General features: G+C 41.0%; 1 protein-coding gene across 3 annotated transcripts in view; it reads left to right on the top strand.

The window, feature by feature from the left end:
* The window catches only part of LOC139010231 (BTB/POZ domain-containing protein 7), a 77,984-nt gene that overhangs the window by 58,813 nt on the left and 5,299 nt on the right, over positions 1-13,872 (top strand). For all 3 annotated transcript variants that reach the window (XM_070414426.1, XM_070414432.1, XM_070414440.1), the window contains exons 7-10: positions 1,671-1,814; positions 3,775-3,964; positions 9,246-9,424; positions 12,061-12,522. In XM_070414426.1, coding sequence (XP_070270527.1) covers positions 1,671-1,814; positions 3,775-3,964; positions 9,246-9,424; positions 12,061-12,522 — 975 coding nt within the window. The remainder of the gene's footprint in view (positions 1-1,670; positions 1,815-3,774; positions 3,965-9,245; positions 9,425-12,060; positions 12,523-13,872) is intronic.

Genomic DNA, 13,872 nt, shown 5'->3' on the forward strand with positions numbered 1-13,872 from the left:
TTTAAAAGTCTAATTATAATCTCTGATGCTAGCATAACAGGCAAGACAAATAGCCTAGAAAAAGATCCTAATTAATAAAAGAATTAAACATAGTAAATGAGCTATCACAAATCAGTGTGGTGCTAGACTAACTGATGAATGGGGAAGGGAGGACATTTGTTTAAAGTTAAACCCTCATTTCATTTGCACAGAAAATTAATTCCTGTTAGATTGAAGAATTAAATATTAAATTGAAACATGGAAAACTAGAAGAAAACAAATATTTATGGAATCTCTGATTAGAAAAATGTGCAGTCTCATTAGTAATCACATACCCCAAAGAAAGCAAAATAAAACAGTAAGTTATCATTTTTTCACCTATTAGGTCAGTGATTTTTGAAATAATATTACTATCCCATAAGAGAAGTATAGCTGGTACATTGATAATATTGTCATTAAATACTTGGAATTAGTCTAAATATCTAAGAACAGGGAAAATAAGTAAATTATAGTACAACTACGCAACAGAATAGTTTGCTGTCCTGAACAGTGGTTGTAATTACTAATAGCGCATCATGGAAAATGCTGATAATGGAATATAATTTTAGAAAGAAGGATATAAAATGTGTATTTTATGTATTCTAGAATGCAGTTACATTAAAATTCATTTGAAAAAAGGAAATATAGCAACATTATTATAGTTGTAATAGGTTAGAGTTAGGAGTTTTTTCTCTAAATACCACCTACTGCTAATTTTATTAGTTAAAAATAATTTTAACTAATGCAGCAATTAGACATTTATTAATGTTTAACAAGAATAAGATTGTAGAAACAGTGTTTGGTCTTGTTTAAAATCCAAGACTCAAACCGATTTGTACCCTGAATTTAACTTAGAAAAATATTTTAGAACTTTGGTTTAGTAGACTGAGAAAAAATATATTGATACTCTTAATTCCATGGCTATCACATAAGTCCCCACCCAGGAAAAGTTTGCTAATAATAGCTGTCAACCGGAAGTTCTAAGCACTGTACCAAACCCATTTTATCCTCACAGCCACTTTATGTGCTGTGGGTACTTGTTTTATATTCTCCTGGCATAGATGAGGAAACAACAGGGCTACCACAGTTAGTTGTGTGGTGTCCCATCTCCAGGGCCATCTAGGAGCCCTTAAAGTGAGGCCCAGGTAAAAGGAGATGTCATGGTCACAAGGTTGTTAAATGGGGAGTTAAGGTTTGAGCCAAGTCTGCCTTCCCCTAGAGTCACTGCCCCTAAGCACCATGTACAACTGCCTATATCCTTGTACTGTAGATACTAGCGCTCTAGTTCTTGATTTGTCTTGGGGGGAGGGAACTGAGTTGGGGATGGAATCAGTTCCTAGATGAGCAAGGAATAAAATAATTGGTTTCATTAAGAATTTTGAAAGTTCAACTCGTTACATTTTTTAATTAATACAGCTCTTGTTTTAAAAACCTCATTCCTCTGTTTAGAGAAAAAATGGGAAATTATACTACCTTTTATTTCCAAGTCCTTTAAATATTATTAAACATTTGAAGTATTTTTAAATTTTACATACATTCCTAAATTTTTATACAAATGGTAGTTTGAACATTTTGATTTGTAGGTATAATTATTTTTATGTTAGTATTGTAGTGCTACGCAAATACCTTTATAAAAAATAATTTTTTTCAAGATGAAAAGAGGCTTGATTAGTACTCCTCCATCAGATATGCTTCCTACATCAGAAGGTGGAAAGTCAAATGCCTGGTTACGGCAAAAAAATGCTGGAATATATGTTCGTCCTCGACTCTTCTCTCCCTATGTGGAGGAAGCAAAGGTAATGAAAAAGATTTTCAGACATTAGATCACTGTATTATAAACTGTAAGCACAAAGTATTTATTGTGGCATTATATAAATATTTGGAAATGGCCTATATGTCCAGTAATCAGAAAGTAAACATAAATTCTAGTTTGACTGCTCAGTAGAATACTTTTCTGAAATGTTTAATTATCAAGCATATTTTTATAATTTAGGTCATGTTAAATTGCATTTTACATTTTTCTCATTTTAGTTTTCTTGTAAAATGTTAACTTGAAAGGTTTTTGTTTTTTTATTGAAATGGTTGTCAGTATTTTGTGATCTTCAGCATGGGAAAATGTCCTGCAAGAAGATTGCACACATTGTGTCTTCCTTCATAAAGTAAAGAATTGCCATCATTTCTTGTAACACATTTCTGTAACACATTCCAGCTGACTGCTGGAATTTGTGTTTAGTTTATAATAAGAGCACATACTAAGAAAACATTTCAGGTCTATTAAGCAAATAGTTGGCATTATGACTATTATAACAATTCTTCTAGAAAATATGGTAATGTAAAAATGAAATACTGTAATTTTTATTAGATGTATTCAGCCAGAAGAATTTTGGAGTGGCCTTTTGAGAAACAGCTAGTCTTTGAAAGTCAGAAATCACCATTAAGCTTTTTGAAATAAAGTAAGAGGCAAAACAGTGTGTGTTTGGATATAGAATTATTTATCTTGTTTTTATTATCTGAGTTCCTAGTTTAAGATACATGAAAGGATTTGTGAGTTTATTTTGTTCGACTGATTGACATTTCAAATAATTCTAAAACAGAGAGAAAAAGCAGAATGGTTGTGCCTGGTCTTTTTAAAGTAAATTCAGTACTCAGATTCCCTGAAGCAACTGAGGCCTTTACAAAAGGTTGAGTCTGGGGATAAATGGTCTGTAATAATCTAGACCTACCCTCCATTCTGCTTTGTCTCAAAAAGTAAGTTCATCACTAGTCCTCCTGGAACTTCCGTTTCTCAGATGGCTGTACCCATACATAAGTAGATAATTGCCCCAATAAAAGTAGAAAATGTTTATATTTATATCATTTTGATCAGTTTAGTGAAGTAGATTAATCTAAAACTGATTTTTAACAACTGGGTTTATTTATAGACCTATTCAATTTATTTTTTAAATATATTTTCATTGATTTCAGAGTGGAAGGAAGAGGGAGAGAGAGACAAAAACATCAATGATGAGAGAGAATCATTGATCGGCTGCCTCCTGCACACCCCCTACTGGGAATCGAGCCCGCAACCCCGGCATGTGCCTTTGACCGGAATCGAACCTAGGACCCTTCAGTCCGCAGGCTGATGCTCTATCCACAGAGCCAAACCAGCCAAGGCTAGACCTATTCAATTAATATCAGTTCTTAATATTTTGTCTTTTGAGCACTTTTGAAAAATTGATTTTTAGAGAGAAAGGAAGGGAAAGGGAGAAAAAAACATTGATGTGAGAGCAGAACATTGATCAGCTGCCTCCTGCATGCCCCTACGGGGGATCAAACCTGAAACCCAGGCATGTGCCCTGACTGGGAATCAGCAACCTTTTTGGTGCACGGGACAACGCCCAGCCAAATGAGCCAGTGAGCCAGGGCTTTTTTTTTTATCTGATATTTAGCCCATGTATACATGTTTTCTTTATAGTAACTTTATGTGTAATTTACTTCTGATTAATTTTATATCCTTCCTGTAAATTTTAAATACTTCAATTGAAAGGAAACTTTTCAGAAGTGGTTATTTTTTTTTCCAAAGACACTCCAAAAGATCATTTAAAAATTAAAGAGGTAGGGGTACTTTCTCCTTTCACCACTAATTATAAACTTCATACACTGGAAGCAATGAAGTAATTCCCTTTTTATATGATGAAAATAATAATATAGCTCCAAATGTTATTTAACAGAGATGAAGGGTTTACTAATTCTATTAATACTGAATTGTTCTTTCAGTCAGTGCTAGATGAGATGATGGTGGAACAAACAGATCTTGTGCGTTTACGAATGGTTAGAATGTCCAATGTGCCAGACACACTTTACATGGTCAATAATGCCGTACCACAGTGCTGTCACATGATCAGCCACCAGCAGATCAGCAGTAACCAATCAAGCCCTCCTTCGGTGGTAGCCAATGAGATTCCAGGTAAGGCCGTAACGTGTTTTAGGCATTTATACTTAAACTAGAGGCCCAGTGCACAAAACTTGTGCACTGGTAGGGTCCCTAGTGGCTGCTGGCTGCTGGCCAGATACTCCCTCCCTTCCCCTGGCCGGCCCCGCCCCCTGGTTGAACTCCCAGACAACCTCCCAGTTGAGGGGACAATTTGCATACTATCCTTTTATTATATAGGATAATCTGATCTTTTTGTAATCCTTTTATATGTGGTAATTCTCTCCTGATCCAATACCTGGTATGCATTGTTCTCTTCAAAGTATAAATGCTGCCCTGGCTGGTTTGACTCAGCGGTTAGAGCGGCAGCCCTCAGACCCAAAGGTTGCAGGTTCAATTCCAGCCAAGGGCACGTACCTCGGTTGCAGGTTCATCCCCAGTTCCTGTCCGGGCACCTGTAGGAGGCAGCCAACCACTCAATGTGTCTCATGTCAGTCTCTCTCTCTCTCTCTTTCTCTCTCTTCCTCTCCCTCCCCCTCCCCCCTTTCCTCCTTCCCTTGTCTCTTAAAAAATCAATGGAAAAAATGTCCTTGGGTGAGGGTTTAAAAAAAGAAAGAATACGTACTTATAAGCTAAATTTTTTGTTTTGAATTTTATTTTATAGTAATAGGTATATACAGTTTTCAGTTTCACCCAGGGTTTCTCAGCCTTGGTCCTCTTGACAGTTAGGGCTGGATAATTCTTTGTTGTGGGGCTGTCCTGTGCATTGTGGGGTGTTCGGCAGCATCCCTACCCTGGGCTCACGAGATGCCAGTAGCACACAAGTACACACATCCCTTTGTAAGCCTTAGGAAACATTTTTCTGTTTCTAGATATTGCCAAATGCACACTGTGGGGCAAGACCACCTACTCCTGAGACCACTGATTTACAGGAATTTAGATAGTTCATCAACATAGGGTATTTTTCACATTATAAGCCCCATTGGGGATAGCATTATAAACTTGTATCTTTGAGTCTGCTTATGTCTCCCAGAAATGTGATCACCATTGGTTTACTGAAGATCCAGTTTCCCAAGATCTGGTCTGTGAATTTTATTGTAGTGTAGGCTTATGTCATACAACTCTGAGGAAAGTGGCCATAGGTAGAGGTGTAACTGTCAATGTCCAAAAACTTCTGAACATCAGTTAATGTTTATTTTAACCAAAGGGCCCTAATGTCATTTTCTAATATAAGGAAATCAACAGTGCAGATGGGGTAAGGAATTTATAACTCCCGCCAATTACTATTGCAAGATTTATTAAAAACCATCAAACTATAGCATTATTGGAAATGGCACCATTTGTTTTCTGTTTGCAAATGTCAGTTTCAATTAAGGATAAATAAAAGACATAATACAACTTTTTTTTTAATGGTTGTATTGTTGGTTTGTTTTAGAGAAAGGGAGAGGGATAGAGACATCATTAATCAGCTGTTTCCTGCACACCCTTACTGGGGGTCAAACCTGAAACTGGGCTTGTGTCCTGACCAGGAACCAGGAATCGAACTGTGACCCTTGGTGACTGGGTTGACACTCACCCACTGAGCCACATCAGCCTGGCCATAATGACAACAATATATATATATATATATATATATATGTGTGTGTGTGTGTGTGTGTGTGTGTGTGTTTTATTGATTTCAGAGAGGAAGGGAGAGAGAGAACAAAAAATGATGAAAGAGAATCATTGATCGGGTGCCTCCTGCACCCCCTATTGGAAACCATATAATAAATATAATCCCTTGACTGGAATCGAACCCAGGCCCCTTCAGTTCACAGGCTGCTCTATCCACTCAGCCAAACCAGCTAGGGCCATAGTGACAACTTGTAATTGAACCACATCTGATCTGTGGTTACCTTTTCAGTTTTGTCCACTACATGTTTATTTAAAGCAGTGGTTCTCAACCTTCTGGCCCTTTAAATACAGTTCCTCATGTTGTGACCCAACCATAAAATTATTTTCATTGCTACTTCATAACTGTAATGTTTCTACTGTTATGAATCGTAATGTAAATATCTGATATGCAGGATGGTCTTAGGCAGGGGTCCTCAAACTACGGCCCGCAGGCCACATGCAAATACAAATATTGTATTTGTTCCCATTTTGTTATTTTACTTCAAAATAAGATATGTGCAGTGTGCATAGGAATTTGTTCATAGTTTTTTTTTTAAAACTATAGTCCGGCCCTCCAACGGTCTGAGGGACAGTGTACTGGCCCCCTGTTTAAAAGTTTGAGGACCCCTGGTCTTAGGTGACCCCTGTGAAAGGGTCGTTCCACCACCAAGGGGTCGCGACCCACAGGTTGAGAACCGCTCATTTAAAGTATACATTGGATTACAGTATGAAGAGAAATATTTCTGTAGCTGACTTGTGCAGATTTTGAAACTTTCGTAACTTTTATCAACTTGAGTTAATACTTGAACATAACATAATTTAATCTTAGAACTGAATCTCAAAAGCCCAAACGTATTCACAATTAAATATGCTCAGAAAAATAAGACTTGTCTTTTGTTTAACTATTTTCTGTTGTTTAACCCTATTCTGGTGTTATCCTGATTCTAACTTGCTCACCATACTCGAATGCAGTGGTTCTCAACCTGTGGGTCTCGACCCCTTTGGGGTTTGAACTACCCTTTCACAGGGATTTGATACAATTCAAATCCCTTATTGTGACATGCAGGGTCATGCAGGGTCATTCATTTCACAGGGGTCGCCTAAATACATCCTGCATATCAGATATTTACATTACGATTCATAACAGTAGCAAAATTACAGTTATGAAGTAGCAACGAAAATAATTTTATGGTTGGGGGTCACCACAACATGAGGAACTGTATTAAAGGGTCGCAGCATTAGGAAGTTGAGAACCACTGCTCTAATGAAAGGCTATCTAGCTTATTGGCTCTTATCCTGGCTCTGCCACTTTGTTTATATCACTTTGGATACGTCATCTGCTTCCCTACGCATTAATTTCCTTATCTGTAAAATGGGGTTATCTCCTTCTAGGATTATTGTGAACACATAAGCAAGTACCACGAGTAATATGCTTAGGGGTTTGCCTGGCACAAAGCAGGAACTTTAAATAATAGTCAGTTTGGCTCATAATGTCTATGGACCTCGTTTCCTCTGCTGCAGCCTTATTCCATGTTCCTAACCCGTGTTCCTGCCTCTAACCTCACTCACTCCCCTTCTGGACTTTACACCAGGGCTCGGCAAAGTTTTTCTCTGAAATGCCACATGATAAATATTATAGGCTTGTGGGTTATGCAGTTTCTGTAACAGCTACTCAACTCTGTTCAACTCTGATGTTGTAGGCCAAAAGCAGCCATAATACCTAAACAGATGGGTGTGGCTGTGTGCCAGTAAAACTTCATTTACAAAAAAGCCAACAAGCTTGATGTAGCCTACAGACCCTAGTTTGCCAACTCCTGCTTGACACTACTCTCAGAGTGCACTTACCTCATTACAGATCTGATCCTGTCATTCTACACAAGATACACTCAAATCCCTTATTGTGACATGCAGAGTCATGCAGGGTCATTCATGATCTGCCCCACCCATCTTTCTAGCCCTCCTTCTTAATACTCTTGCCTGCACTTTGGAATCCTGAGTTTTAGCATGCCAACTCCTTGGGCCGCACTGTCTCTCATTTGCATGTTTTACACATGCCTGGTCCTTCTGCTCGGAAAGCCTTCACTCCATATTCTTTGCCTGCCTGGTTTTCTCTCATTCTTCATGACTACACTCAGGGGTCACCTTGTCTAGGCAGCCTTTCCTGCCTGCCTCCAGTCCAGGTTGAGGGTCCCTTCCTCCAAATCCTTTCAGTATCCTTTGCATAGTTCTCTCCATGACCATTTGTGGCCCTGTACTCTACTGGTTTACTTGGTTTACTTCACTAAAGTCAGAGTTCTTAGAGGACAGGGAACACGTCTTTGTTCTGTGCACCCTAATACTTGAGCCCAATCCCTAGTGCATAGTCAGGACTCAAGAGTTATATGAAGCCCTAACTGGTTTGGCTCAGTGGATAGAGCATCGGCCTGCGGACTAAAAGGTCCCAGGTTCGATTCTGGTCAAGGGCATGTACCTTGGTTGCGGGCACATCCCCAGTGGGAGGTGTGCAGGAGGCAGCTGATCGATGTTTCTCTACCATCGATGTTTCTAACTCTCTATTCCTCTCCCTTCCTCTCTGTAAAAAATCAATAAAATATATATTTTTTAAAAAAAGAGTTATATGAATAAAAGTAAATACATTTTTAAAACAGGAAATAGCCCTGGCCTATGTTGCTCAGTGGTTGGAGCATTGACCACCCCTCCCTGCCGCCAAGGGTCTTGGGTTCGAGTCCCAGTCAAGAGTATACACCTGGATGCCCTGATCGGTTTGGCTCAGTGGATAGAGCGTCGGCCTGAAGACTCAAGGGTCCCAGGTTCGATTCCGGTCAAGGGCATGTACCTTGGTTTCGGGCACATCCCCAGTGGAGGGTGTGCAGGAAGCAGCTGATCGATGTTTCTAGCTCTCTATCCCTCCCCCTTCCTCTCTGTAAGAAATCAATAAAATATATATATATATTAAAAAAAAGAGTATACACCTGGGTTGCTGGTTTGATCCCCAGCCCCCATCAGGACGCGTGCAGAAAGCAGCCAATCGATGTCTCTCTCTCACATCGATGTTTCTCTCTCTCCCTCTCTTCGTCTTTTCCTCTCCCTCTCTTCCCTCCCTCTGTCCCTTCCATTCTCTAAAACTGTTGGGGGAGATTCTCAGGTGAGGATTAACAAAAAAAAAAACTTAGGAAATATCCTGATACTCAGAAGAGAATTTTAAGTAAAATTGTATTAGACTGAACTAATATAGTTCAGATGCTGTTTGGTATTACCAAGAGCTTTTGGGCACAGTGAAATTGTAAAACCATAAAAAATAATTAGAAGTAGGCCTGTCTGGGTAACTCAGTTGGCTAGAGTGTTGTCCCCATACGCCAAAGTTGTGGGTTCATTTTCCAGTCAGGGCACATACAGATATCAACCACTGAATGCATAAATAAGTGGAACAACAAATTGATGTTTCTCTCTCTCTCCTCCTTTCTCCCTCACTCCCTCTCTAAAATCAATAAATAAATTTTTAAAAATTAAAAATATATACAGTACGAAGTTGCCAGAAAATTAAAATATTATCAAAAATGTATAAGAAGATTCTGATACAAAACACATGCTTTTTTTCTTGTGCCAATGGGTGGTCTTTTGTGTAGCTCAGGTATTTGTCTACAAACGGTTTTCCTTCTTCCAGTTCCTCGTCTCCTCATTTTGAAAGACATGGTCAGACGTCTGCAGGAGCTCCGACACACCGAGCAGGTGCAGAGAGCCTATGCACTGAACTGTGGGGAAGGCGCCACGGTCAGCTATGAAATCCAGATCCGAGTGCTGAGAGAGTTTGGTCTTGCCGATGCTGCTGCAGAGCTCTTGCAGGTGGGGAACTCATTACGCTGTTTCAGATAAGGAGCCTGGGTCATTCCTTATTCAGGCTGTATGGTAGACGTGGTAGGAGCTCTCACAGACGAGTCTTCTTCCTGAGCCATGCTTTTCCCTTCCTCCAGTGTGTTAGCTAACCTTGAGAGGCAGTGTGGAAGCGTGCACGGAGCACAGGCTCTGGAGTGAGAACTGGGTCATGTCATGGCTCTGCTGCTTACCTACCAGTTAATTGGAGCAGTTACTTAACCACTCTGAGCATTAGTTTCCTTGTGTGTCATGTGGATTGTTGTGAAGATAAGAGGTGCATTATTATAAAGCAACTTGTCTCATATGCAGTAAACATATAAATGGTGACTGCCAAAAGTTTGTGGTGCATATGTCCAACAGAAATGAAAGACCACGTAGCAGATTCTGGCCCTCCACTGCTCTCCCTCCCCAGTTTGGTCACTAGACTCAGGTTTTGACCACTCTCGTACTTAGAGTTCTCCCAGATGCCGGTTTTCCCTCTCCTCCCCCTTATTATAAGAAATGTTTTTATGATGGTTCAAACCTATAAGCACTGGAATCAAGAAATGAGTTGTTTAGCAGGAAAAACTCTTCCCCTCTCCCCCTGCATCCTTACCCACAGGGGATACATTCCAAAACCTCCTAGTGGATGCCTAAAACCGCGGATAGAACCAAGCAAGCCCTATATATACTATGTTTTTTCCTATACATATACATTGCTGTGATAAAGTTAGGCACAGTAAGAGTTTAAAACAATAAAATAGAACAATTATAACAATATACAATACTGTAATGTAAGTTATGTGAATTGCTTTCTCTCAAAATATCTTCTTGTACGTACAGCGTGGAGACGCTGGACAAAAGGATGATTCACATCCCAGGCAGGGCCAGGGGAGCGGGGGAGATAATGCAAGATTCCATCATTCCACTCAGGATGGCTCACAACTTAAAACTTGCATGTCGTTTGTTTCTGGAATTATTTTTGTTATCTTTTTGGACCTTGGTTTACTAAGGATAACTGAAACTGGAAAGTGAAACCTGAAAAGGGGAGACTACTGTAGTCTGCTTAGGGCCACTAAGTCAGAACTTAAAATAGACTTAACTTCATCTGATCAAGTGAATTGTTTTCTTGCCCTAGACTCCAAACTCCTTTACCCTGAGTCTTCAGAAGGGAACCCAGTATGGTGCTCTTAGGCAAGATAGCAGGCCATTTATAGATTCTTGATTTTCATTATTTGTTATGGTTTCCATCCCCCACAAAGAGAGTCTTAATTTATATTCATTTCTCTTTCTTTGCCATTCTAAGTCATACCTTAATTTTATATCTTAAATAACATAAAAGTTTTATAATTTAACTATTCCCTTATAATGTTTATCAAAACATTATCCCTGTATAATTAGGAGTAGTATTTTGTAGTTTTTATTTCAGCCTGAGAGTGCACATGCATTGTCAGAAAGTTCTAGCAGGATCCTCACCTTGGTCATTTTATTTTTTTAGTAAAGACATATTTGAATTAGGGTTTATTTCCTCTTGTCTTTTTAAATTATTATTATTATCATTACACTAGAGGCCTGGTGCACGAAATGTGTGCACTGCGGGGATGAGGTCCCTCAGCCTGGCCTGTGGGAAGTGGGCCTAAGCTGGCAGTCAGACATCCCTTTCGCAGTTTGGGAGCCCTTGCTCCTTACCACCTGCTGTTCGCTGCTCCTTACCGCTCACCTCACTGCTGCTTAGCGCTGCCATGGAGGCAGGAGAGGCTTCCACCACCACTACTGTGCTCACCACAGTGCTCCCCCTGTGGGAGGGCTCTGACCACCAGGGGGCAGCTCCTGCGTTGAGCGTCTGCCCCCTGGTGGTCAGTGGGCATCATAGTGACTGGTTGTTCTGGTTGTTCCGCTGTAACGGTCGCTTAGGCTTTTATTATAGAGGCCCAATGCACGAAGATTCGTGCAAGAGTAGGCCTGCCTTCCCTTGGCTGCTGGCACCAGTTTCCCTCCGGCACCCAGGACCTGGGCTGCTTCGCTCTGGCTGCTGCCGCCACCCACTAGGGGTGTGCTCCGAGCAGCTGCTCAGAGTACGCACCCACCCCTGGTGTGTGTGTGTCTGCTGGGGTGGGGGCATGCTCCAAGCCACACCGTGCGGCTGCTCGGAGCACGCTCCAACCCCTGGGGTGTGTGTCACAGCTCAGAGCACGCCCCACCCCTGGTGTGTGTGTGTCCGCTGGGGCTGGGTGCGGCACACAGTCCCCTCCCGCCCATCTGCACACGCAGCTCCTGCTGAGCGGTCGTGATGCAGCCTCCTCGAGCCGGTTGTGATGCCCAGCTAATTTGCATATTACCTGTTTATATGTAGAGATGATCTTTCATGAGATTACTGGCCTGCTTACTGGAATAATCAGTGAAGTAGCTCTTTTTGATGGCTGTGTGCGTGCTAGGCTACAGAGGCTGCACTCTCTCCTTTGTACTACTCAGGTAATTTTTTCCTGGAAGCCTGTGGCCTAGAAAAATATGTTACGCCTCTTACTCTGCAGAATGTGGTTTTCTTAGGTCCTCACTAAGTCTCTCAGCCTGTGAATTTTCATCTATGAAATCTGCTAATCTCTTTTTTTCTCTTTAATCTTTCTTAGAATCCTCACAAGTTCTTTCCTGATGAACGTTTTGGGGATGAAAGTCCGCTCTTGACACTGAGACAGTCTGGGAGATGTCGTGTTAACAGCACCCCCACTGCAGAAACCATGTTTACAGATCTAGACTCTTTTGTGGCCTTCCATCCACCCTTGCCCCCTCCACCACCTCCATACCATCCCCCAGCTACTCCCATCCATAACCAACTCAAAGCAGGCTGGAAGCAAAGACCTCCCAGTCAGCATCCTTCACGTTCATTTTCTTATCCCTGTAATCATTCACTGTTTCACTCCAGAACGGCTCCTAAAGCCGGCCCCCCTCCAGTCTATCTGCCAGGTGTTAAAGCCCCAGCACCTGATTGTACCAACACCACAGGACTGGGGAGACAGACAGTAGCTGCTGCCGCCGCTGCTGCTGCCGCTGCCGCTACCACCTCCACAGCAATAGCATCTGAGAAACAAGTGGTAAGTGAACACCCGAGGAACTTAACTGAAAAATAAAAGTTTCTGGACTATTAGAAGCAAGTCCCTCTTAAGGGCCCTACTGGAATTCAGCAATGCCCAGAAGTGTTACTGACAAGCTGAAAGCATAGACTTGAGTGGAATGAAAAAGAGAGTGTGGGGAGTGAGAAAGGACAGAGAGGAGAGGCTGGTAGGTGTAGTCGAGTGCCTGCCTTATCTTTCTTTTCCTTTGGGAAGGGGTGGGGTTGTTGGGCAACATAAATGGCTACGTTTTGCCAGTTTCATAGTGCTCTATTCAAGCTCATGTCTAGAGTCTGTCCCTAACTTGTATTCTGTAGAATCAGCTATTCTACCAAATGCCTTGAGGGGGCAGGGAGCATCCCATCGGGAAAAGTGTAGCAGACTTCCCATTAAGGAAAGCAGTCCTATGCCTGCCTTTGCCTTCCAGGCTGCCGTCAGAGCCCTCATTTGGGAACCACAGTCACCAGCATTGGCTGGTGAATCCAGCAAGAAGTCTTTGCGTAGTTTTACACACTGCATTAGAGGTTGAATTTGAAAAAAACACACCCAGTAATGACTTTTTAACTCGTCCTACTCAGTCTCACACTGTCACTAGCATTCAATAGAGAGAGAAACAAAAGACCACGTGTATTAATTCAGGAAGTCTTCATTAAAATGGGGCTTTTTGGAACCTAGGGACTAGTGTACACCTTGGGTCACGTTGTGATCTTTCCTCACCTTCTACCCTTCTACCCACTCCCCCTGCTGTGCCCCTCAACCCCCATCCCCACCCTCCCCCCAAGGAGAAATAATAAAGGTTGGTCGTGTTTGATACACCAAGTTCCCTTGGGGTGGGGAGGGGGATGTAGAGGAGGGTAAAGGGGGATAAATGGTGATAGAAGGGTGGTGAACACATGATACAATACACAGATGATGTATTGCAGGATTGTATACCTGAAACTTACATAATTTTATTAACCAATGTCATCCTAATTCAATTTTTAAAAAACTCCCCTTAAAGGTCATTTATTTGTATGTTCATTATAGTTTTAATTGTAATAATGAAAAATTGGAAACAACTTTAATGTCCAACAGTGGGAAAATGATTTGATAAGTCATCAGCACAATGGAATATTACACAGTAATTTAAATAGTAATCTCAAAGAAAATTTGGTGACAATTATATATACACTAAATTTTGTGATAACATATATATGCAAAGAAAAAAGGTGAAATACCTCAAAATGCTAAGTGGTTATCTCAGGGAAGGTTAGGGTTATTATTACTATTTTTTGCCTTTTGTTGTCTGTATTTTTATCATTCTTAAAAACAAGCATGTATTTTATAATGAGG

This window comes from Myotis yumanensis, unplaced genomic scaffold, assembly GCF_028538775.1.
Source record: "Myotis yumanensis isolate MYYU_CA2020_CCGP unplaced genomic scaffold, mMyoYum1.0.hap1 SCAF_1, whole genome shotgun sequence".
Classification (NCBI taxonomy): domain Eukaryota; kingdom Metazoa; phylum Chordata; class Mammalia; order Chiroptera; family Vespertilionidae; genus Myotis; species Myotis yumanensis.